Below are 27,525 nucleotides of genomic sequence, written 5' to 3'. Positions count from 1 at the left end.
AGTATTGACCATGTTCTTGTCTGATGATTGTTGTCGAATATTAAAAGCTCATAACAGATCTCCTAATGAGCTGGCCATGACACTGACAAAAGGACTCTAAGGACTCTCTAAGCAGCACGTATATAGAGGAGACACATGTACAAACATTCCCAAAGTTGATTTCTTTCTAATGCTACAGGTGGCAAACAGCATAAGAGCCTAACCATGTCCATCTGCTGCTCTAGTAACACTGTATGTAAGCAGACAAGTGAGAAAAAAAACCAAAACCAAACCAACAACAAAAAAAACCCACCAAAAAACCCAACCAACCAACCAACCAAAACCAAATCAAACAAACAAACAAAACCCAACAAAAAATCACATTTCTGGGACATACTTGGTGATGAGAGAGGCGTTGCCAACATAAATCCCATCTCAGCTTTCTCATTCTAGTCCATTAATGGCTTGAAAAACTGGAAGCAACCTTATACAATTGATGTTTAGCATCAGCCCTCAATAACTCCTCATATTTCACCTGAAGAATATTGTCAATAAGTCATTTTAAGGCATTGTCTACAGTGTTATCTACCTGACTGATAAACTGCTGCTTGCTCACTGACGTATTTCCAGGCCAGAAGTCTTCTGCAAGCTTCAGTTTTTGGAAGAAACCAAGACTGTGCACTCAGTAATAACTTGCATTCACCATTAACATTTTAAGCAATTTTACATCCTTGATGCCTAATATCTATGACAACTATAAGTTGCTATATTCCAACATATAATTCACTTGGAGGATACTATAAAAAACCCCCAACATTTGGGAAGAATCTTTGCTTTAGTTCTGATTTGACATCACAAATTACTGTCAACTGTCATCTAACAGTATCATAAACAGAGAAGGTATTGTGATGATACATGATGACATGGCAGGCTTTTGAATACTTTTGCATTCTAGCTACATCCACTGACACCAAGAAGCACCTGTTGATACCTACCTCCTCTTGACTAGCTTTTTCCACTTTTGTAACACGTCAAGAAAAGAGTGAGCTGGCAACCTTTCATGATCCTCTTTCAGCTCCTGCTGTAGATGTGTTCTTGACAAGCTACTTACTGTCTAGAAAAGGAAGCAAAGAACTCACAGAAAAATCACATTAGCATGTTATTACCAGCTATGTTTCAGAAGTTGTTTGAAGTCTGGTGACTATCCAAACATGTAAGCAGCTGGTGGGATTACCGCAAGTAGAGCTGATCTTCCAAGTCAGAGGGGTAGTTAAGCCCTAGCTACACCATGTAAAACAGACAAATCATTGCAAAACCACTGGCTGCAGCTGATAAGGTGCACCTGACCATCCATGTAAACATGCAAACTGAAATTCCCCTTGGGCTGCATCCCAGATGTCGAAGTTCCACCAAGTCCTGGCAGTGTATTCACCAAATGCTCTGACAGCCAAGACTTTCATCTCAAGTGATGTTGTAACAGTATGTCAGTCGCTCTGTTTTTGCAGACATGAATCACTCCTGATGTCAATCTTTCCTAAATGACCTTTGCAACACATGGGAGCAGTTTCATTTAAATGTTCTTACATCCAGTTACCACACACAGGGTTTTGAACCGGGCATGTTTAAAGATCTTTTCTACAGTATAATCATTGATTACACAAGGTGAGATCTTTCACACATGCAAACTTTTCAGAAGGCACATAATCCCAGAAGAGGTCCATACACATACCAGGATCTAGCTTCACCATTTACAAATCTGTATCACTTTGGTATCTTGCAAAGGACAGTCCTTTAACTAACAGCCTGGTAAGGAAGCCTACATATGTTAAAGGTTCATTTGTGGATAAATGGTGTTAATAGAAACCATCCCCGATTTAGTACATGCTACTTGTGAATAGAAGAGCAAGCCCATATGGTGTTCTGTCCAGGTCTACAACACGCCTCTACTGTGTTATGTAAAGGCTGCCTGCTCCATGAAGGGGAATGCTTTTGCACTGTCCTCTGAAGATTAAAAGTAGATTTTCATGTGCAGGTGCTTAGGAAGTGAGTGAAAAAATACACATCAAGGGATCAGGGACTTGAAAAAAGCAGTTGCCAAGTGCAGGTAGCTTTGCACTTGAGATATAACTGAAGGCCTAAGTGGTATATTAAAGGTTACTTCTAGATCATGCTTTAGCAGATATACAGCCAATTAGAAATACTTGGACTGAACAAAGAGCATTGTAAAGGTTAGTTTAGAAGATCTGAAACTACTCTTAACCCTAGTTTTTTAAATTCTTCTAAATAATAGTAATTTCCTAACATACTGCTACAATACAAATCCACTACAATTCTCACCCTCCTTTTTCCTCTAAATGTAAATGTAAATGTATATGTTCAAAGATTGAAAGGTAGAAACAGAGTAGCTGAAGAGAGAATGGAGGTAACTGTTGTGGCAAAGGGGTTTCAATAGATACATATGGGCCACAAGTTCAGGGTGTGAAGTGAGAGCAAGTCCTGCAGCTCTAGTGGCTGACCGTCCTGAGGCCTGTGCGACCATTGCTTCTGCCCAAAGGTATATTAATGCAAGACTGCGGAGCAGTCTCATGGAAAAGTACAACCACCTTCACCGTCCCTCAGCTTCCTTCCCATCTTCTTGGAAGGGCTGCTTTACAGGGTTTTTTGTTGCTCCTGGGGCAAAACCCTTCTACTTTACTTACACTGATGCAAGGCCTCAAGGCAGTGTTTACCAAGAAATGAGATCTTCATTTAATCAACATAGGAAAACAACACTGTCAGTGGGTCAGCCCTGCTGCCCCCCTCATGAATGTTTGTGTCCGTTCAGAAATAATCAGGCTGACAGAGAGGAAAGCAAAGAGGTGACAGCTCTAAAGAGAAGAGAGATTTCAGCAAATAGTTATGCATTTTTTGGAAAGACTGGTAGATCGATGGAGAGAAAAGGTACAGAGAGCATGAAGTCATCAAGGATAGTGCAGAAAGGACTTGAGTCATGATCAGCATGTTACTGAGTTAAGCTGATGAGCCAATTCCCACTTCAGAACTGGCTGGAGGTGAGCTAGCAGGCATCTGTAGACACCAAGGTACTTGACAAGCAAACAGTGCAGTTCAGGTAATTTTGGATTCTCTAGAAACACAATAATGACAGAGTTTTTAGAATATTTCATTATCCTGAACTTTGTAAGAGAGAAACAGAAGCATTGAACTGGCAATTACATAGTTAAAATCTACTCTGATTTTAACCACTTGAGACAAGAGTCTGTCTAAAACCAGGATGGGTATTTGTTTGTAGTAACATTACTTTGATTTTTTAGGAGAGGCATGAAGGGGAATGACTCAATCTTCTCAACTCCCCACCCATCCTTTGGCTCTAGAGACTGGGCACAGTATAAATTTTGTAGTAGGTACGGTGTCCCAGAGCCACAGCCATTGCTAGCTGCTAACTCTGGATGTGTGCGTCCTAACCCTGCAGTCCCACCCTGATGCTGATGCTTCAGTCTGAGCATGAGTGTATGCCTTCAAAGTATGCTCTGCCGAGGCATTTTTGCCTGGCTTGGCTCAGGAAGCTTGCCTCAGATTCCAGCCAGGTTTCAGAGATGCTTTTAAACTAGACTGGTAATCTGGAAAAGGTTGAGGGCCAGTTTATTGACTTTATTTTTTTTTGCTAATCTATCATAGTTAGCAACTCTGGGAAAACATTTTCTGTGCCAAAGAACGTGTGAAGCAGCTGTTCAGTCCTTATGCAAACACCTGTGCATATTTTTAAGCTTACTAACAGTTGGGATACCTTCCCCCCTCACCTCATGCTATGATAATACCTACTGCTTATATTGAAGCCTTTGTTCATGGAATATATTCATATTTTAATAATTCTGTCAGTGAAAAATACTGAGGTATAATGATGACATGACTACAATGACAATCCTTCAGTGGCAGTTGAAATAACCAAGTATTAATGGTAGGATTTGCCTCCGAATTGGAGAGCAGATTTAGCAGGTACAAAATCACGTGCATCACTTCTCTGAGGCTGCTCTCTTGCTTCTCTAAAATATCAATCTTCTTGATTAAAAAAAAGTCACAGAATTGCTGATGCTGTAGGTGACTTTCAGAGATCACCTTGTTCAACCCTACCTACTCAAAGCAGGGCCAGTTTGAGCATGTTAGTCAGGGACATGCCTACGTGAGTTCCAAATGCTCCAAGGATGGAGACCTGTCTGCCTCTCTGGGCAACCAGCTGCAAATGCAAATGGATACTCCTCCACAACCATGACTTTAGGAATATAGGTTTACTTTACTAACATAACTAATGCTGAGATGTCTATGTAAGTCTGCCTCAAACTAAAATTATTTAGAACTCCGAATACCACTGCCACTTTGGAATAGTGTCACTTGAAATGTCTGGAGAGCAGTCAGCCTCCAATACCAATCAGTTAGGTGTTCATCTGTACAAATCCCAGACAAGTACTATGTACAAAGAGAAATGTTGAATTTCAGAGACAGTGACTATTATGGAAGAGCCAGGACCTGGACTATAACAGACTTCATGTATTTATTAAGGTACACAATGAGGCTCAAAAGCCCTGGGGAAGTTTGAAATCTCTTGTGAATACTGTATCAGCTTGTCTGCTCATCCTGAAGTTAATTCTGTGAACAGGGCCCAGGCAATGCTCCTCTTCCTCTGCTCTTCCCTCTCCATTCCTGTTATTCTACACACAGAGAATTTAACTTCTGCCCCACACTGTACCTATTAATCTCAAGGATCACTATTCCCACATTTCATACCTCCAGCTATTTCCAGGCTTCTAAGAACTTACTGGGGACCACCAAGCCTAAGGAAGAAGAAATGGTCATTTCCTCACTCAAGTAGCCCTGAAAGGAAAAAAACCTCTCTCCTTCATAAGCAGTGTTTTTTAACACAGATCTGTAATGTCATGGAAAACAAGAGTGTATCCTGCACAGCTGGTGACTCAACAGCATTTCTTAGCACTGCTGAAGGCCAACAGTGACAACCCTTCCAAACTAATCTGTTCCACCATGTTGGTTTCAACAGTTTCAACAACTGTTGAAACTATTAACTCTATTACTGATCTGATTGTTAGGGAAAGAGCAAACCAAGAATTGTTTGGGTGCTGAGATGTGTCTGGAATCTGACAAATCACCACTTCGCTGAGGCTGAGCAGCTTGCTCTGTCAATGAAAATCATCTTCTCAAATACTGCCAATTTTCTGAATTCAGGGCATAGATATCTAGAGCTATAAGCTTCTTGAGGAACTGACTTGTCTCCTTTTGTTTCTAGGTAAAACCAAATACTTCACATCATCCTCATTATGCAGTACTCCAAACAGAACTTAGATCCCATTGTGTGTGCATGCACACACCCACCAACTTCAAGTTAAAGGTCTAAAACATGGGATTATTTTTTATTCTCATCCAGTTACATGTGATGTCTGTTTCCAAGCTATTAAATTACATTACATAGGTCAGTGTTTGCCAGCAATGGAAGTGATGATATAACGCTACAGGGAAGAGTCTTTCCATTCTAAAACAGGAGTGCACAGTGATCCATGACAGTAAGCCAACAGGTTCCAAAAACAGCAATACAAAATGAGTATTAATTGCTATATTGCAAGGACTACTTGGGATATTTTTATGAAACCTCTTTAGAAACTGGCCACTAAGTTCATGGTTCACAGACTATAATCTGTGAATTAACTTCAGTTTTGGGTTGAATTTATAAACCCCAACAATTGAGTTTGACTTGTCAAAACCAAAAAACAAAAAAACCCCAAACCAACAACAACAAAAAAGCTCCTCTGATGTATCCTTTTTTTTTCCTGTTCAAAACCAGATTGTGCACTATCCATGATGATAAGGTAGATCTGTTGCAGATCTAACACTAGATTTTTAATTTTCATGAAACCATGTTTAATGCAGTCATGTTCTCACATATGGTCTTCACATGGTCCTATCATATTCTTTGTTAACCTCTCTCACTTTGTTAGTCCATCCCTTTGCCCGTTTCCTTTCTCTGGCAGAGTTGCATTTTCAAATAATCAGTTAAAAGCTCAAATATCAACATCTAATAGTCCATGTAATGATTACACCCAGCAATAATGGAATTCTTCAAGTTAGAAATGGATCTGATGAACAGCAAAAATTACTTCATCGGTTGTAACTGGCAAGAAAACATTCATGAAAGCTAGAATCAAATACAATTCAATTTAGAATAATCCATCCTAGGCCTTGACCACTGAGCTTTCAAATTACAGCATCACAGAATTCCAACTGTTACTTTTTCCTCATAGACTGTATAGTTTCCCTTCCTTTTCTGGTATATATCTTATTTTTTTCGCTTGTTCAAAGCTTAGAATTATATTCAGAGATACACATTTTTGCAGTGGAGTTGAGTGGGAACTCAAATATGATTTATATGAAGGCATCCTGACTTCCACAGCATGATGTCAAGGACAAATACTGCTGCAAATACAAGGCAAACTGGTAATGGGCACATTTTTATTTAAAATATTATAGCAACTCTTAAAAAAAGGTTTATGATGAAAGATGCTGGAGCTTGAGGTTAATACAAAGTTTGTTTGACCAGTCTTAAAATCATAAAATCATTTAACATTTTGCTTAACCTGTTAGCAGAATACTATGGCAAAATGATTACCTGTATTTACATCTTTCCATTCTGATCTTAAGCTGCAGCATTCAACTTCGTACACACTGTTCTGAGTAATCCCAACACAGAATTGAAAAACATGTCAGTTGTTTCATTTCAAGATAGTTTTAATCGGATCATTACAGGAAAAAACATTTAAACAATTTTCATGGTGTTATCTGCTGTGTCAACTTACAAGGTATGATGTAACAAACCAGTTACAAACATAAAGGCATATTTACATTATATACCAAAGTAACAAGCTATATTCATAAAGAAAACACCTATGGGATGAGTTAACTAAATTATACATCATTTAGTAGAAAGAAATAGCAGTTGAGGTTTAATGGAAACAATATACACATGAGGCACTTTGAGGTCATTAGGGTGGGGAGCAAATGGCACCAAGCAAAAAGACAACTATGTACAGCTATACTGCAGCTTTAAACATGGAGGCTGCTTCTTCACCAAATGCTTTTGATTTCTTTAATGAACCACACCTTTTGCAATTAAGAGAGAGAAGCTTTCAGGGAAATAAAACAAATTCAAACCCAAACCTAAACCACCCACCAAACCTCTCCTTGTGTTTATTGGTGCACTGAAAGAATTAAAGGTTTCATCCATGCAGCTACTGGACTAACAGTACCATAAGGTATCATTTGAAAGTTGTTTTGTTTCCAGCCACCACGCTTGATCTTCATTTAATTAATACAAACGTATCCCTGTATTGGCTGCATACTGTGCCCTAAGGTCTGAAAAGATTTAAAAATCTAATTTAAACCTGTGCATTTTTTACAGGGGACTTCAGCATTATCTTCCAGGTACACATAAACAGGCCATTCTGCAGAGAACACATCTGAAATGGGAACGTTGTATTCCAACACACACAATTAAGACGTTCTTCAAAATACTGTTGTTTCTCTAGAGGAAACTGAAACAGTTAAGCCTATGTGGAACATCCTTTACACAAGCTATGGAAATGAGTTTTATGCCATCACTTGCTGCTGTTTACTAAAGCATTACCACAGTAATTGTAGATTATTATCAGAATATTTCTGTAATCTTACCCACAGCTGTAGGTGTGCCCTTTCCAACTACTGAATTGCATGTGCAGGCACACAGACCAACCTGTGCGTACTCAAAACTTCATTCATATCACAAACCAAAGGGCGAGATTCCCTCTGCGTGAATATCAAACTCCATCACTTTGCTGTGGGAAAGAATTAAAGAGGAGGGGGAAATAATAAAAAAAATAATCTCTTATGAACCCAGTGACAGAATCAGATTAATTCAATTTCATTCCCGATTTTGATGCTCTTGTGTAATATGCAGTCATAACTATTTTAAATCTAACTGTATGGTTAAAGTATTTTTCCTTTCAATCAATATTAATAATGAAACTTAAGATGCATAATGAGATAAAGAATAACAGAGTCTAAATTACTATTTTATAAATTCATAACTCAAGCTTTACATATTTTTGTAGCTTAAGTAGTGCACCAACAGCCAGTTAAATCATGATGTAGTCAAGTACTGGGCCTGAATGCAGCTGAGTATTTTTCCCCCAGTAGATGGTGCAGGAGTGCTGCTGGCATTTAATTTCTTTTGCTACTTTCAACAGGAAATACTCAATTTTCAGGGTAACCAAGGCTTTCAACACACCAGGGACTTAATATTCAGTGAGGGTTTCCCAGGGCTCGGGTCTCACTTCCAAGCAGCACAAACCTCTCCTACTACATGCCTGACAAACTACAGTTCTGACCTTAAGGGCAAGGGGAGGAGCAAGGACTGGGGAAGAAATTTCTCTCTTCCCAAATGCTTAAGTATTACAACAGAGAGAGAACATATTTACGTGCTATCCAAAACAAAGGATGCACAGATATAACATCCTGTTCTGGAATGGGTTTGCATACTCATCTCCTAACTGAAACAGGGGGCAAGACCCCTAATACCAAAAGAAAAGGTATGCGTGCATCATACAAACCCAGCCCTTACATAGTAAGCATATATCTTCGTAGCTCTTTTAGTTGCTCTCAAACTGGGCATGCAGGCTGACATGTCCAGCATAAGAAGAAAAAGTGAACACATCAAGTTTAGTAACCATTACCCTTTTTAGACGGATCAAATCTTCAAAGAGCAAAGCAAAAGATGAAACCATTTTAGCAGCAATGTGATTAAATGCAAGGTGAAAATATTAATGCACACATTCAATAAAAATATTAAAGCATATATGTTTCATATAAAATACAGTACAGGACCAGAAGTTTCACTACGTTGTATAGTGCTCAGAGGAAACTGTTAAACTTATTTCTTTCTTGAAGTATATATACAACAGGATTCTACAGCATTTTTCTATACAGCCAGCAAGTTCTTTTCTTAGGTCATTCATATGTTTCTTCACCTTGAATTAGGAACCTTAGCACGTACAAATAGTAAATTCCTCTCATTCACTAGAAAAACATCACTTTTTATCAAAGTTCTTTTTAAAGTTAACAGTCTATTCTAGGCAACCAAGTTTAGCTGAAAATGTGTGAAGCATGAAAATCAACCAGAGTAGCAGCTTTCAAATATATAAACTGTAAAAACCAAGACTGCTGCTACCGTGTCATATTCTTGGACTTAATTCATCCAGTCAACTCTTAATACAAAACTAGAAGCTCTTCCGTAACTTCTACAGTTATCAATATATTTGTCGTCTTTTCAATGTGAAATAATACTTTTGAGATGATCTATTTACACAAGGTGGTCAATTTAAGTTGTAATATAAATATAAATGTTTTCTTTTAAAAAGTATTTTTACAGACAGGTAATGTTATATACATTTGCTTATTTTACTCCTGGGCTACAAAGGAAAATTAAGGGCACTGATACATGCAGAAAGAAAAATTCCATAAAATATCTAGAAGAAATGCATAGGAAGTGAGAAAAAGTAAGTAATCTTTTAAAATCAATTCCTTTTTTTGTTTGTCTAATAACAAGGGTACACTGAAGACAGTCAGTCCGACTCCAGCCAAGATATCAATTAGGCACCGTCGCTAATGAATTGTGACTGGTTGTAGTGTTTTACATATCTATAATGAGAAGTAAATGTTTCTTACTTCATGGCAGAGCAAAGCAGGTAATGCTTTAACAAATTTTCTATGGGTTAATCAGTTAATTCTTATCTGAAAGTTAAACACTTAGTAAGTACAAAGCCATAGCAAGTATTGTACACAAGATACCACCACACAGACACATACATTCTCTCTCTCTCTCTCTCCCCCCACTTCCCCATCCTCCCTCTGAACCTCCTCAGTTAAGAAGTTCACTCCAATTTTGCCTGGGCTGTTAATTTATTTCTCAAGCTAAGTCTTTTGTTGTTGTTTTTGTACAAAACACACAGTACTTTTGTTCTTGCCCATTCAAATAAGAGAAAGTTAAAGTTCAAAATAATGAAAACAATTTCACTTTTGTTATTAATCTTTTGTTTTAATCATAGTACTTGATAAACAGCTGAACAGGATCCTAGTTTAACAGAAGGATAAACAAGAACACTGATGACAATTTGTTACAACTGCCTTAACGTACCTTTTGCTTAATGAACATTTGAATATGCAATAAAGTATTTTTGGAGGACGCCCCAAAAGAAAACAACTTGCTGGTTGAGCAACAGAAACAACTTCCTTTTTGCTATTATGTTGAAATCAAAGTCATTTATATATAAAAATAAATGTTATGTTCTAACAAGAACATTTTAGACAATTACATCTGTGCTTAACAAAAAAATATTGGTCACTCAAGACTAGAATAATTAATATTTTAAAGGTTTTTAGATTATCAGAATGTATGGATACAACTCAACACAAACTGTAGCTGAAGGGAACCAGGACTGAAAATATCAATTTGTCCATCTGGAATAAAAATGCGACTAAATTAACTAATTAAATATTTAAAATACTACCATGGAATGTGACAGTAGATATGGTCCATACCTACTATATCAGAGGGAAGGGAAGTTTAACATGTAATAATTCGTACCTTACACATTTAGTTAAATATAAACATTTGTTATTTATACATAAAGTTGCTTCCAAAAAACTATTAATAAGTGATTTAGTTGCACTTAAAATCAGTTTCATTTCTCATTTGCCGAGTATTAACTTTTCTTAAGCTTAAATCAACTGTCACTAGTGCACTTTTAGTTAAAATTTCCCCTCAGGTAAGTTTTAATCCTTTTAAAAGAGCCCCCTTACCTAAACCATGAATGTACAAAGTGGCAAAAGTTAATCCCTTTTAGTATAATCATAGTTTATATACTCATTTTATAGCCAATAATAAGAATAGGCTTTCCTTTGCAAAATCTCCTTCACAACTTGCAACAAATGCCACGCACTCAAAGGAAATAGTTAGGCGTGGCTAGCACTTGTAAAATGCCAAGGTCTGACAAGTCTTGTTGCTTCCTCCACATCAAGCATCTCTTACATGAAAGAAGATTCCCTTCAGCTTGCCAAAAAGCTTCCACAAATCCAAGTTAGATGCTTCCTGGAAACAAAGATTTTTCAGCTCTGTTTGGCACAAGACTGATTCATCCTGCAGCTTTATGCTTTCCTCCACAGCACCCACACACCTCACCGCAGTGATGGCATGCTCTCAAGGGGAGGTAGCAGCACATACATGGAGCAATGAACGAGAGTGCCACCAGTGCTAACCAGCGTAAGCAGAACTTGTCATCACTAGTGTCACATGAGCAAGGATCAGAAAAATCTCCTTCAGAGTCTGACATGCAGTGATAAAGCATGCTCTCTGCGCAAAGCATGCAACTAACTTGGTAGATACATCTTTTAATAGGATCTGGCGCATCTTGACATTTTCCTCTGCCATTATCTTCATGATTAAACCTCTCCTGGCAGTATATACAGCGGGAACGCTCACCATCCTCTTTTCTTCTTTTTGAGTTTTTAAATTTTGATGAGGAAGGCTGAGTTTTAAATACCACAGAACTCTTTGAGTCTTTCAGGGAATTCAACTTAGTTCCATCCCCACATGGGTATAAATAGTCAGATTTTTTACTGTCTGATTTAGAAAATGGTATATTTGAGTCTGTGTCATCCCTCTCCAGGTCGTTCTTCCACATGTCAGGATGCCTGTAGTCTGCATAACGACGTATCAAAATGTCACGAGGGTTTATCCTAACAATTTCATCTTCATCCTGAAAACTAACATGTCTGATTGACTTCAGTGGCACCTGAAATGGCAAAGCAAGATAAGTTCACTATAGTGAATCCCAAATTTATGTCCACCTACAATGTAAAACTTAGATTAGGAAATGAAAAACCAGGATTTTTTTCCCTTGCTGCTTGAAGATGAAAATTTCAGACTATTTTCTTACCAGTACAATTTATAGACTTCCCCACAATAATCATCCTTTTGCATGATATCAGGACCATGAGCTTTAGTATTCTTTCCTGACTTTTAGTATCTCATAAATGCTTTGGATATTTTGGTATCCACATAAAACTTCATACTGCTCTTTGAAATATGCTCAAAATTCAGATTTTAATATCTTACAGTGGCAACTAATTCCACAGATCAATTACACCTCACATGAAATTACTGATTTCACATCACTTATTATCCACTGCTTTAGGATTTCACATTCCCCATAAACTCACTGAGCTACTTGTGTCATCTATGAGAAGCTTTCCTTTATTCCTGCTGTAAGTTTTCAAACTTCCTCCACTTTTGCAATAGGAGTATTAAATACTGGTTACTTATTTTCAAAGCTGTATTCCAGATAAGGATTTTACCATATGATGAATAATATTCAGTGGTATGATCAATCAAAACTAATGGCTTAAAAATGTACCTCCCCATAGCATATATACAATAGTTAAATTGATTAGCTTAGGTCACTAGCATGCAAACACCCAAGTACTTTTAAAATTCTCAACTTAGAAACTGACCATAATTCAAGCCCTTTTATCTTAAAAGGCAAGTAAAAGAGAATGTGCTAAACACGTAGAAAAACAGCAGAGAGGTAAGACAATGTTCTTGTTTATTCTGCCTTATGATCAAAGGGCATGAAAAAGTTGTTGAAGGTATCACATTTGAGTCATCTAAACTGAAATGCTGCAGACCTTAGATATTACGACAGAGAACTGCCACTAAATGTTACTGAAATCACATTCCAAGTGACTTTCAAGAAAAGGTACAAATAACTACAGGATAAACATTCAGGACGTGCATGGGAGAGGCTCACAAAAATAGCAGATAGTGAGCAAAACATAAGTCTCAGTATGCCCCTGTGTTCCTACCTCATAGACAGCCAAGTATTTTCCTACACTGTAGCGCTATTATGATCAGATACAGAATATAAGAAAGCTTCAAGTCAAATTCTACCTTTTTCTCCTGTCAAGCGCACAGCCAACCATCTCACAGTAAAAAATGAAAAAACACCCACACCTTAACCCATTAGCCTTACAAAGTCTTCCAGAGTCATGAATTATTTGGGAATGCATCTTTGACATCAGTATTGTTGCTTTAAGAATATTTACCTTATTAGTACTGATTAAATTAATGAGAATTAATATGTCACTATTCCATTGTCTTGGACAACAGCAGGACTGCATGTTCCTAATCTGTGGTGTGTAGCAACAAACAAGTTAACACTCTACTGTTTCACTTTGCACATGTCTGTGCTCCTACTACAATGAGGTCTGCAGGCCCCTGGTTTTGGGGTAGAAGGCAGAGGAGGAAAGAGGAAAGACAGCTGGGAAAGAGGAAGGAATAGCTTTTTAAAATATGTCAGCTTCTGATTACATAAGAATTACCTGTAGTCTGCTCTAACCATCACTTTCCTGCTTAATAATCCTTGTGTGGTAAGTACAGAACTGTAATCAGGGCTGCTTTGCCCTGGTAGTTTCAACTATAATGAATAATGCTTTTTTTCTTGGCTCCAAGCCATGTAGCTGGACTTCCACAGTGTCTCAGGAATACAGGATGAAGAAAGGTTATATCCTATTCAGCTAACGTCAGTGCTCTTCCATACTTCCACAGGCTCCCATGGAAGCAGTTAGGCCTCCTCTTTGCTTATAAAAGCAGAGTGCTTCTCACTTCTGTTTTCAAACAAGAGAAAGAGCCTATTGTTTTACCATCAATAACTAGCTATGGCTAACTGGCATTTCTGAACAGTTAAGAGCATAAATTTAAGGGAAAAAGCATAAAAAATGACATTACAATTCTGTATCTTCCAGGCATAAAGGATCCTACTCAACTGCACATGTGGAATATTAGGCATGCATTTAAATGCATTAAATAAAATCCATTGTTTAAAACTAAAAAAAAAAAAAACCAAAACCCCTAAAACCTCAAATCAAAAAAACCCACCCTCAACCTCCCATTCTCCAGACAGCTACTAGCCATTAAAGATCACTACAAATACTAATAAGTGTAAAACCTGACCTCTCCCTAGTCTTTGAAGGCTTTTTATTTGTTTGAGCAGAACACACCACATACATAGAACTCATTTCTTTTTCTCTAGCCCCCAGCCAAACACCTACTAAAATGCTTAAGGTCTGATATGTTACAAACAAGGCAGCATTACCTTCTTCATGCAACTGATACTAAGAAACCATTTTTAAAGACAGCAAGTGGGAAACCCTGGAAACAAGTAAGTAGGAGAAATGTTGGAAAAGCTTTATAAATAAAGTGCTTACACACTGGGTGTTTAATGAGATCTGTATGAAAGCATGAGATACATGAAACCTTCAGAACACTACAGAATCCAGATTCAGTTAGGTACAAATACCAACAAACTTCAACACTAATAATGCACATCGTCCTCTAGGCATTCAAAACTGCAACTCAGTGCAAGTGCCATCTCTGTATAACAGCAGAACCAGGAAGGGAGGCAGAATGTGATGGCAAACTGACATCCCATAGAGTATCTCATTATGAACACAACTAACTGGAAATTAGGCAGAAAATTTTTGTTGACATAACTGAACTCACTGGTATTAACACCTTACTTGAACAGCTGCACCTCTAAGTAAGACACAGACACTTGCTTGGTACTGTAGCCTTCACTGCCTCCTCTCACACAGATACACCTGAATTTGCCCAGCTTGCAACTCCACAACATGAGGACACCAACAACTAAATATATCATTGCAAAGTACTACATATCAGTCAAAGGGATATCAGTGTATCAGAAGCTGAAGAGTGGAGGGACTTCAGTATTTTTTGGTAACAGCCAGAGGATTACAGGTAAAGATCTGAACTGTCATTAATAACTTCTTCAGTCTAGGCTTTTCAACTTACTAGCACAGCCAAACTTATTTATACAAACTGAAATAAACCAGGTATTTGCCTCGAGATCTGCTGTGCCACTGGTCACATGCGTGGCATTCAGCAGAGACAATGTGAGATTTTGCTGACTTGCCTATGTTCTAAATGTGCGTACCATAGAACCATGGGGTGTCAGATGCAGGTGGTGCTATAGTATAAGAAAAATAATTTAAAGAACATCTGCTTAAATTTCCATGGCATCTCCGTAACTTCAATTGACAAAAAAATGAACTGTCATTTCAAGGAAATTCCTATTTAATTTTTATTAGACAGACACTACCCAGAATACCATAGCTTAAATTATCATTTTCTCAGTAGCCAGTTCTGTATGTGCTCTTAAAACATACAAGCATTTTAAGACCACCACACTTTCATTTATGATGAAGACTAACATGCATACATCACTGGTTACTGTAGCTGTTACGTGTTAGCTGCAATAACCTGACCACCCATCTATTCTACTCTATGATATTTGAAGGTAAAGGGAAAGAGGAAAAATATATATCTCCTGATGCACAGAACAAACAAAAATATGAGGTGACTCACACAAAGAGATAATTGGTGTAGATCAATGATTAAAAATCATTAAGCTCATAATTTCAAGTTCCTTAGTTAGTTCTTGCTTTTGCTCAATGAAGCAGTTAGAAAACAGCTGATACAAGACTTTCATAAAGTCCTTTCTTTGCAATAATGACCAAGGGTATTAAAAAGCTGTATTTCAAGTTGCATAATTTTCTGTACAAGTGTTCACAACTACTTGGGCTTGTGTTCTGTTTTGACTTCTGTTAAGCTTATTCTAAAAAGCTTCCCATGTGTTTGCTTCTAGGTGCAAGACCCTCAAAATAATTATTATCCAACTTACTATTAAGTCTACTTTTACAGCCTTTAAAGCCTTTACAGTCAGTTATTTGAGGATTAGAAAAAAGGAAAATCTATATTGTTAAAGGAAAAGTTGTAACATTGTCTTTCTAACCTTTTAAAAACATTTAAAAAATGTCTGTACATCAGCCTTCCTCATGTTAGTGGGTTGTTTTCTGTTTCAAGAATCTGTTTACCAATAACTTAATACTTTTCATGTATAACAGATAAACTGTTTTCCTTTCTGTGCCAAAGTAGAATACTTTAGTTCAAATGGGCAGTTAGAAAGTATAAAACGCTTCAATTAAAATATTTAGCAAAAGTGCCCCACGGTGTAATGCATCCAAGATATCTTTTAAAGATACCTTTCAATATTTCTAATAAGAAAAAAATTGTATACATGCAACAGAGATTGAGCTCATGCCCAACCAACATTTTCTGAAAAATTTCCACAGCTTTTTGAGGCTGCAAATACTGAGTCTGTAATATAGAAATATGACTTCAGGGAAAGTGAAAGATTTATTCATGCCATCTGCTGCACTACAAGCACAGGTAAATACCTTTGCAAAGCCTTACCCCTGCCATAACAACACTAGTATTTCAGCTGCAAAGCTTATATTGATCATTTCAAGGAGCTGAGGGTATAATACTACATACAGGGACTTAGAATGGAAGTGCAGAAACTACCACACTCTGGTGTTAATGCAACAAGCAAAGTAAGAACTGCTTTTATCAGTAGTCTTACCTGGTTAGGTTGGCTAGGAAAACAGGCTCTCCTGGTGTTGAAATCCTCAAATGCTGAAGGCCTTATATTTGCACTACTGTAAGGTTCACTGGTTACTACAGTTTCGTGTTGGAAAAGGTGATCTTTCATTAATGAACTTGACGTATTTTCTTGAGTAGTCTAGAATACATAAGAACACCCTTGAAGTGATTTTGTATTTACACAAAAAACACACAAAACCCACAACATTCATGCATGAATGCATTAATAATCTACATAACATGCTAGAGGCATCTATAAACACAAATTTTTTAAATACACATTTTTAAAGTACTTATAAGTATGCAAGTATTTTCTTTACTATGAGTCAGGCTTGGAAAATAGGAGTTCCTTTTCTGCAGAGCATACACATCTCAGGCACTAAAGATCCATGCCTTTAACTCAGTTACTAAATCAGACTAAAGAAGTTCTTTAACGAAGGAGAGATAAGCCCAGTCTCTGTGATTATGCCTTCTCTAACTACCCATGAGGCTTCCAGTATTTACATACTTCCAGTACATTTACATCTGGAGGACAAAAATTGAGGCAAATAAGGCAAAAGCTAGTCAGACCTTTTAATAAACTAAAACTAAGATCAGCTGAAAAGGAAGAAAGTCAGTTTCAACATAAAGTGGCTCAATTAAAGTATATAATTACAGCAAGTGTGTATTAAACAACTAATGACTGTCTTTTTGAAATTAAGGTTCTATCGGGCAATCTGATACAAAAATGAGACCATGTGGCAACATATAATGAGATATCTGCAGGATGTGTGCCTCTGAGAATAAGGAAGAAGAAGTATGTTTGGGTGAAATATTGGTTTGTGACATGATCCAATTTCTGAAAAGAATAGAAAAAACAAACAGTTCTAATTTTTTAAGCTTAACTGGCTGGGATATACTCAGGATACAGTAGAACATATTGATAAAAATTCCACTGAGCTGCCAAAAAATGTACTCTTCAATGTTTTGTTTGCATTGAGAAATGCTGTAAAGTTAACTGGCTACTATCATCTGATATCACTGGGAAAATTCTGTCATCATACAGCTTCCAGCAACAAGAATGTTGCATTTCAGCTTTAATGTAAGGATTCGTGTATATATATATTAAGGAAACATTAAGAGGAAACAATAAAAACTGTCCAGAAAACTACTGAGGCAGAGACAAACCTGAAGGTTTGGCAGGTTAAGTACTAATAAGTACACTTATTATCAGTTAAGTACACTGAATCATTAGTTTTCATTTATCAAAATACTTAAGGAACTTACTCTGGTATTACATTAGCACCTCACATATGTAAAAGACTAAAGTATCAAGTTCTAGACACCTAGACAAAGTGCAAGTAGCTGTTTTGTAGCTGATCTTTGAGAAAGAAAATCATGACATCACTAAGAATTTATACATTGCTCAGAAGCACTCTGAGAGGAAAAACATTAGAATTAGTAAGTAATAATCAGCTTTACTACTAGAGTGCATACACCCCATGAAAGACAAGGGCTCAGTCAGGTTAAAATTCCACTGAAAAATTTTGAAGACAGGCAAAATGCCAGGAAGAAGTACTTTTTGCAGATCCTTGAGCAAGACACCACCACTAAGCAATCAGCCCTGCTGTTGTCAAGATTAAATTTTCTGGTCAAACTGCTGGAAAAGGAGTACAAAAGAAACACTGAAATGACTGGCAAGAGTTTATGATTTTATGGATGCACGTATTTTAAGTGTAAAACCATCAAATATTGGTGCAGTATCAAACATCTGCCTAGCAGGAGGTACTCCTGTAGGTACATTGCCCAGTGACATAAAAAGCTTTCAGAACACTGGTTTAAACCACAGGAGAACTGCATTCAGAATGAAGAAGAAATGCCTACAACTATTTTGGGTTTGAGCAATGTTATAAATGCTTACAACAAGCAGAAACTATTTAAACTATGAACACAACAGCTAGAAGCCATTTTAACAGAAACCACAGTGATAAGCACTACCTAACCCCCCTACCTCCCCCCAGCTATTATCAATTTGAGTGGTCTAGGGAGAAGGACGAGAGCTGCAAAAACTCCTTCTTTCCCAAGGGAAAAAAAAAACCAAAAAACCAACACATACGCTCTACAAGCTGGTTTTATCCCTGGGTGAGATTTGCAACACCCTGCATTATTTCCTGTTCCTGCAAGTGATTCACACCTTTTTTCCCTTCAGAAATAAACTATCTACACTATAGAGCAAAAAGGACACATGCACATACAGATACACATGCACACGCTCCCCTTGGCAGTTCAGGAGGGCTCCACCTACTACAGGATACGGGCACTGATCACCTATTACAGTGCTAACTAGCAGTGCCAGACACTGATGTATGAAATACAAACCTTAATCATAAAGCAAGCCCTTGTGCCCTATACACAGCAATTATGAAGGAATGCTTTTATAAAATTCAAACACAGACACCATAATTCAAGCTAATTGACTTCAAGGACAAATTTGGGGGTGGAAGGAGACAGAGAAAGGCATCTGACCTTTGTAAGGCAGGAACTCATGAGACAGCTGTTCAGAAAGCGCAACACTCACCCTACCAATCTGCACACTACAGCGGACACAGCCTAACTTCTGGTATTTATGAAAAAGCAAAAGCGATCAGGTCACTTAGGGTCTTATTCGTCTTATAAATACTCTGCAGAACCTCAGAAATGCCAGATCAATTTCCTGAACTCTGTATTTTTAACTAAAATGGTAGTTTAGATATAGCCAAACCATGCTTATTAGTATTAAAAGGCTTTCTTTGCATGTCACTTCTTGCTCCAATTAGATATTCTATGACAAAGTCATAAACACCTGAAAACCCACATTTATAATGGAAACACCAACAACCTGTAGGAAGATGCCCTTGAAACAAAAATGCTATTGTATTATAAATGCATTAAAGTAAAAAGTAAACATGTAAAGTTTTCCCCAAGAACTAAGCTTGGTATATTAAGTATACAGAACATTAAACACAAACATAAATGCACACATTCCCCTTTTCTACCGTCCAAAGCAATTACACCGCCCACATTCAATATCCTTTAACCACAGCCTGCAAAGTACAGTACTGGCATAGGTTATTCAGTATCATCTGTAGAGTAACCTACGCCAGTTTTTAATGCACAACGGAAATCTGGTTTGCTCCCAGCTGCTGGTATAATAATTACTGTCCTATGGTTGCTAAGAGATACTCTGAATTTTTTTCCAAGACTACTAAAACATTTCTGTGAGCGCAGGCAGAAGGATGCTGGGTAAAGCAATAAAATGACTCCAGCTGTAGCTCTCCAGCAGAATTCAAAGCCAGATGACAGCTGTAGAGAAAATGAAAACCAGACTGAGCTTCTCTTCTTCTTCAAATTTTCTCTTCTTACTTCTCTCAGTTTGCCAAAGTCTGGGAGAGAATTCAAGATTGTTCTGCAAACATTGTTAAAAATGTTCTGCTCTAAGTAAGTTTAATGATTACACAGAAGGATGGATAAGAGACCACATTTCCGTTGCTTCCCAGTTCTTGTATTTACTTCCCATGAGGCCTGAAAATCTGCTGTTTAATGCTAACCAACACAGGAAGCATTTAAATGTTTTTTTCTTTTTTTGTTTTTCAATTGTGAATAAATGATAAAGATTTCAAAAACATTTGAATAACTTCTGCTTTAGCCATTTCTAAGAGTGATGGAGCAACTATTTTCATATTTGGCAAAGAAGCTATTATAATCAGGTATTTAGTTCTGACACAGACTGAAATGTTACTTAAATTACTCTGAATGTTTTATACAGTTTCAAGTAAAAAAATAAGGCATTTGAGACACCTTCTTCTTTCAAGTCTGTTCTACCTGAACTATGTATTCAGCATACTGGAGGTTTTTAGGGATTCCAAGGAAGGAACTAGTAAACTAAAGCGTAACTTTGTAACTTGTAAACAGGCTGTTAGGGATACTGGGGGCTGGGGCAGGGGGAAGACCTCCTAGCTTTGAATGCTACTATACAAAAAAACTTAATAAACCCAAATAATTTTGGCACAGTGTATTAGATTCATTTCAAATTGATAATATAAGCTAGTATTACTTCCAGTTCTAGGAACTGCATTTATTCAGTGCACTAAATATTGCTAATCTTTAGTCGTTTATCATGTATTTTCTTCTCCATAAAAGCAGTACAGTATTAAAAGTAAACAATTACATATTTTCTTCCAAGACATTGCATCAAGTCATTATTGCAAAATAAAACTTCTGCAAACCTTTTGTTAAAGAGAAAATAAACCAAATGGCTACAAAATAGTGCATTTACAAAGAGGTCACTAAATAGAGTATTTCCAAAGAAGCATGTGAACCATTTATGTCCTCCCTGCCTGCACTAAAACTGTTTAAAACACACATAAGTTGCAGGCCTTTCCTCCTTCATATTGACAAAAAGCCCGATGTACCAATATCTGAAGGAACAAGACAAACTTTTTTTTTGTGCTTGTACCTTTTATCAGCCTGAAGTTTTCTTCTGCCAGTAGTAAAAACTCAAGAGCATAAGCACTTCATTTTTTATTACTTCAAAACTGATAAAATGTATTGCTAGCCTATAAATAACACCAGTATGGCTGAATCAACAAAACCTTAAAGAAATTGACTCAACTGCTCAATTTTTCAGTTCTCAAAAGCAAGACTTAAGCATTTCAGTATCCAAAACCACACAAAAATACTTCTAGATGTGCAAACTCCAGATTTCATTTCATTAGATATACTTCTAAGAAAATAAAGTTTGATTTTTACTTCCCCCCCAGTTAAGCTAGATAGGATTTAGAGCAAGAAGTTTATATTTGGTAGAGGAAAAGAACCTGAGCCAGTCCTTGAATAAACAAGCAAACTGACTTAAACAAGCTGCTTGTCTGCTGCATTCAAAATGCCTCATTTTATTTCAAAAAATCCAAACTTCCTACAAAAACAAATTCCCAGTGTGTACTTCCATATAAGTATATACAAATTCCCAGGATCCATTTACAAACATTGTAGGAAGTCAGCTAACTGCATTCGCTCATTTGTGTATTTCTATTTGAAATTGATCTCGTAAGACTAAGGCTTATTTAATGATTTAAACAATTTGCATATATGTTCATTAAATAACTAATAGCAATTATAACAATTGTACAGTTGTACAATTGTACAATTATGCAAGCAAGTCTGAATACCTTCAAGTGATGAAATATTTTACTACTAAGATTTTAATATTGCTTGCAAACAGAAGAGCTTCTAAAGAAGCTATGTCTTCTTCACATTATAAATTTGATCTTCTGTAAGAATGCTTTCTCTGTGAGGTTTTATTTAAAAATGTAATAAAAAGAATAATAAATCTAGTGACCCAAGATACAAGATAATGAGCAAAATGCTAGTCTAGAAAGCACAGGAGCTCCGTTTTTGAATTTGCATTTAAGAGTTGCACATACAAGTTTTGGACAACCCTTATTTCTGTGTGATAAAATGTGATAATACTTATTACTAGTAGGCATTGAGGTTTTACAGCAGTGCCATTGACTAGATCAGAAAGTGGTGTGTTTTGATCTTATTTGTATAATTTTATTTGCTTTCTATAGCACCAAATATAAACAGCCAGTAAAATAAATTTATGAAGCATGTTTTGCTTTCACTAATCATTTTCATTCTTAAAAACACAGTTAATGAAATTTATGTATCAACTACATGCCATATTCATACTTCCATACACATATTCAAATATGCACTAAATACAAGATTCCAGCTGTGTAAGATGACTGCAACAGCATCGGCAAAACACCTTTACACCAGATGATGTACCTGACAAAGACCTATTAATATTTTCAAGTGTACGCTGATGACATCCTGGGGACTTTATTAACTATACTAACAAAGAAAAACATGAAATCAAAGAATACCAATACATACGAAAGTTATTACAGAGTATAGACAAAAATATAAGTGCATTAACAAACATGCTATAAAAAGTGTGAAATAAAGCTTTTCTCTTTCTGATATTCTGCTATCTCAGAAGCAACTTACAACTACTTAGTTTTTTTAGTTAACTGGAGGAGCTCCACTGATTGACCTGCTGTATTTCATTCCTTAGAAGTTGCAAATTATAATTCTGGAAAAATGTTCTGATGAAACAACAAATAGCCTACTGCCCTCAGATCCAAGTGCCAACCTGCTTTTTAACATTCTATTCATACCCTAAAATGCCCTTGCATAGATATACTCTAAAACTTACACAAAAATACTATTAGAGATTTGGGAAAACAGCTTATAGAACAGGAAAGAAAAAGAAACAGGAAAAAAATATTTCTTAGCTCTTTCAAGATATAGTGGAATGGGAAGAAGGGCGGACAAGTCAACATGACTCTTTAAATATATAATACATTATCTTTAAACAAAATGGTCTTATTAGTCCTTAAAAAACACTGGGGTATCAAGTGCCACTTACAACAATATCAGTCTTGGAAGGGGAAAGAAATAAATCATTTGTAGGACAATGTACACTATTTGGTATTTCCAAGATATTCTTGATGACTAAACCTGTGCCTGTAACTAAAATGCTGTAGCCTTTCTACGCTGACATTTATAACCCTGCAATTACAGCTTTGTTATTGATACATGCACCTCATTTAGATGAAACATAGCCAAACCAGGTGGGTTCAGCCTTCTCTGCATCTCTGGCCCCACTCTCCCTTCTGGTATTGCTGCAGACAGGCAATTCTAGTATTATTTATTTTACATTGGTATGCAGAGAGATTGGCTAGCTTTTTTTGTTCCTATAAAACAGGTAATTCTTGCTATCTATTGACAGCATGAATCTACAATTAAGTAGTATGTGTTGGGTGGTGAAGAAATTGAATGTAATTGGTAATTCTACCAGCAGTTTATATCGAATAGATTATTTGTACCTGTAAGTTATATATAGAGAAAGCTTTTTTAAAAAATGTACATATTATTTTAAATATATACAAAGTAAACCTACATAATCTATTTAAGTATCTAAATATATCTATATTTACATCTAAGTGAACACACTTTTGACCATTTTCCCAGCAAGAAACTGTAAATATAAAGAATCACAGACATTTGCTTCAATTTTGGCATCCTTATATAGAAATGTAACAACTAGGCAGCATAATCAGGAGGTAATTAGTCTCCTCTAATCTCATTAGGTCTGTAGAAACTGCTCAATTATTAATCCTTGCAACAAAGCGTGTTTAAACAAGTCTTAAAAGCTGATTAAGAATTGCATTAACTTTGGCACACATTTCCTCCACCCTGTCAAAATCTCATTCCTGTTTTATACCCAAAATATCTAATATTTATAGCAATTTTACTTTAAAGTGCCTTAAAATAAAGCACTGCAAATAAAGAACAACAGGTGGTTGCACAGCCAAGACTTAACAGAGATACATTTCTCCTACCACAAAATGGAAAGAAATCAGGAGAGTCTTCTGCATTGCCACTGCATTGCAGTATCCTTTCTAAGTAGTTGACTCTCAGTCTCCTACCATAATTTGATTCTTACCCATTCTTCAAAGCAGGCTGTTAATTTTCATGGGTTTGTGTTGCAAAGGTTCTACACTGCATCTATCTACAATGATAAAGAATTTAATTTTGCATAAATGACAAAACTCTTTCCCTCAAGAAACTAATTAGGAATACTATCAGTTTTCTGAATAGTCACTAAGATGCCTGAGTCAACTTGTTTCTAAATCAGTTCCATTTTAAATTTCTGCACTCTGAAAATTGAATATATGTCTGAATAAAGCCAAGACTTTCCCTGAAACTGTAAATAGGAAAGAAGAGATGAAACGCACATATAGGCACAAGTACATTTTTACTTAGTTATATCTATTTAATGTATATATGTATCCATAATATCCATTTATACCAACTTTTTAAGTACATGGATTCTTGGATATTACAAGGCAGTGCTACATGAGTGTTACAGTACTTGTATTTGTGTAAAGCATTACAAATCTGAAGCATAGTAGAAGATAAGTTTTTACATTTTATTCCATTATGACCTATATTGAATGGTGTAAATAAGGATCAAGAAAAATGTGAAACTCAGCAAATGATTGCTTTATCTTCAGTGTGTTTTTAAAAATTAGCTGAACTTCCACTCTTGTTTGGACTAGATTCTTTTAAGCGTTAACTCAGCATCTTTTCACCTCTATATAATGTCAGAAGTGTCTATCACTGTAGAGTGAGGTCTGGGAAAAAAAAAAACAGGAGGTGCATGCAAAAGAAGAAAACTCCTGACCCTTTTATTCTTATTTTTCCAGAATAATATTTCATCTTCCCATGAATTAGGACGCCTAACCTGAGTTTTATTTTACTTTTATTTTACCTCTTGTCTATAGACAACATTGTAAGCCTTCTACATAATTGTTCTGGAGCTTATTTCATTAAACTGAATTTTGGCACTCCTCTTATTTTGTTTATTCTACTGAAAACAATTGTTTAATTAATTAAAAAAACTGCACAATTAATTTAAAAATTTATATGCTCACCTGAAAGCAGTCTTCTGCCACTTCAACATCATTTTGGGAGGGTGGATAACCTACAGAAAAAGTAAAAAGACAAGGTTATTTTCTTGTTATTTAGTTTACTGCTTCTGATAGTCCACACAATCCTTCAATATTTGGCTATGGTGATATAAATATGCTGGCTTTTTTAACCAGTAGATCACTGTATTTCAAGTTTCTTTTAATAAGTATCATTCATTTACACATTCTGCATTTTATATACTGAGTACTCCTAGCCACAATCCTCTGTCTTGTTGACACCTTTCTTGTAAAAGCATTTTCAAAGTGTCATCAGAAGTCAGAAACAAGGGAATATATTCTTGCTAATATAACATTTTGAAAATTAGAGGCAGATAATTTTGGTTGGTATGAATGCACACTGTGGTGTATTTTGATATAAATCAGCAGAAATTGGAACTGTGCGATCCTAAGTGAAGAAAGGATTTATATGTTCTCCAGTTATTTCTCTTGCAGCGACATAGAAGATATCGGCACATTTCAAAAAAAGTCATTCTAGTGTGTCAAAAAGGATTTCCCTTCAGAAATGTTTCTCCCTTTGCTAGTGTGATAACACACATTAAATACCTAAGTTTACAGTGCATCAATAGCTCAGAATATTTTGTTTAGATTTCTCTCTTTAAGTTACTTTTCACAAGCTTGGAAGAGATATTCTTTCTGTTCAATAAACACTTGTTCTCTTCCCTCCTTGCCTCTCCCCATGCAGGAGCGCATTTATCATATTCTCAGTTCAAAATCTAAGCTTGATGATGTTCTTCAGTTTGCTCACTAGTTTTCAGTTAGCGATATTATTATTAAATTCTTCTACTGCCCCATCTAAACCTCTTCTCAGAACTACTGTCAGCTGTTAGTAAATAAATAAAACTATTAAATAAAAGCACATGCAGATAAAAAGAGAACTCAAAGAGTTTCAACAGTTTATCCTCTAAGAACATAGAGGCTGTTACAAGATTCTACAAAGATCCAAGTAAGGCAAGTAACACTCTAGCTTCCCCCATTTCTTCATCACTAAAAAAATACAGGAAATGCTTTATAATAAAGGGATATTTTGAGAAATTACATCATTAATGTCAGTGAAACAGTTTAAGACACTTAGATCAATGGCACTTTAGAAATGCTGGAAGTACTATTAAAAACCTGGTAAAATCTCAATGTGCTATAAATCAATTCACATCCTTAAGCCAGCATTAATGTTAAGCAAAGTGCTCTGACTTATTTACTAAACAGTCATGATACCCCCCCTCCTCTGCCCCTTCATCTAAAATATGTACCTTGAGAAATATCCTCTACTGCTCTCCGAATACCTCTATCAAATGCTCTTGCATCAGCAGGACTCTGAAATGTGAGGCCAAACTTTTTGTCATCAATCTTCCAGTGGTAAAAAGTAGGAGTAACTTTGTTGTAAACAAGGTCCTTCTTTAACGTGCATTCCAAGACCACCTTCCAAAAAGAAGACAGAAAGAAAAGATATCACTGACCAATATATCATGTTTGAGAACAAAATTTAGTCTTTGTGCGTTACCAGAAAACATACATCATAAGAGCGGGTAAGGGCCTCTGTTCAAATTTCTTCCTGTTATAAGGATGTAATTTTAACCTTGTTTCCATTATGGTCAAATTATTCACTAACCATTGCTCACAGGTAGTACGGGTTAAGGACACTATACAGAGTAAATATTCCCAGCCTCGAAAGTGTATGATCCCTACAGCAAGCACTTCTGTCATTACAGACTTGCTAGATATTCAGCAAATGAAATATGCCACACTTCGAAAAACATTACTGCGCTGATATCAAGTATTACTCTATCATTGGTAATCTCATTTGTACACTTATTCTATCAAACTTTTAAGCACTAGACTTATGCTGCTTTCAGGCCACATCACTTGTCTCCCAGAAATGCTACCAGACAGGCTGATCATTTTAAAAACTGGAATTAATCAGAACTAAAATCTTTTGAACATATTACTGCCTGTACCTAGACACAAATGTATTTATGGCTTATGCTCAACTATAATGAAAACAGTAATTAGGAATAATTAACAGAATTATTTGGCAACAAAAACATATACATGCACATTCAGTTATGAAGCAAAGTTGCAGCCTTCAACATCATTCCCCCATTCTAAATTTTTAGAAATATCTGCATAATTCATTTATCTGCAAAATTTATGTTATGCAACATTGTTACATTGAATGTTTCTTGATTAAAAACAATCCTAGGTGAACAAGAAATTACAGAGGGACATGCATTGATCTTTTGCTGTTGCACTAGGTGCAATGAAAGGCACAGCAAGACAACCTGTATTGCTGTATTACTACTAGATTCTAAAATCCTTACTGAGAGATGATTGAGGAATTATAATATTGTATCATTTTAACATTAATGT

At 36.2% G+C, this 27,525-nt stretch overlaps 1 protein-coding gene across 2 annotated transcripts in view; it reads right to left on the bottom strand.

The window, feature by feature from the left end:
• Positions 1-9,900: 9,900 nt before the first annotated feature.
• The window catches only part of SPRED1 (sprouty related EVH1 domain containing 1), a 61,729-nt gene continuing 44,104 nt past the window's right edge, over positions 9,901-27,525 (bottom strand). For both annotated transcript variants that reach the window (XM_031049068.2, XM_005149282.4), the window contains exons 3-6: positions 26,409-26,577; positions 25,105-25,154; positions 16,566-16,724; positions 9,901-11,861 (exon numbers count right to left, since the gene is read on the bottom strand). In XM_031049068.2, the coding sequence (XP_030904928.1) occupies positions 11,202-11,861; positions 16,566-16,724; positions 25,105-25,154; positions 26,409-26,577 (1,038 nt within the window). In that variant the 3' untranslated portion in view covers positions 9,901-11,201. The remainder of the gene's footprint in view (positions 11,862-16,565; positions 16,725-25,104; positions 25,155-26,408; positions 26,578-27,525) is intronic.

This window comes from Melopsittacus undulatus, chromosome 4, assembly GCF_012275295.1.
Source record: "Melopsittacus undulatus isolate bMelUnd1 chromosome 4, bMelUnd1.mat.Z, whole genome shotgun sequence".
NCBI lineage: Eukaryota > Metazoa > Chordata > Aves > Psittaciformes > Psittaculidae > Melopsittacus > Melopsittacus undulatus.
The sequence above is the reverse complement of the archived record's forward strand: the minus strand, read 5'-3'. Positions and strand labels throughout refer to the sequence as shown.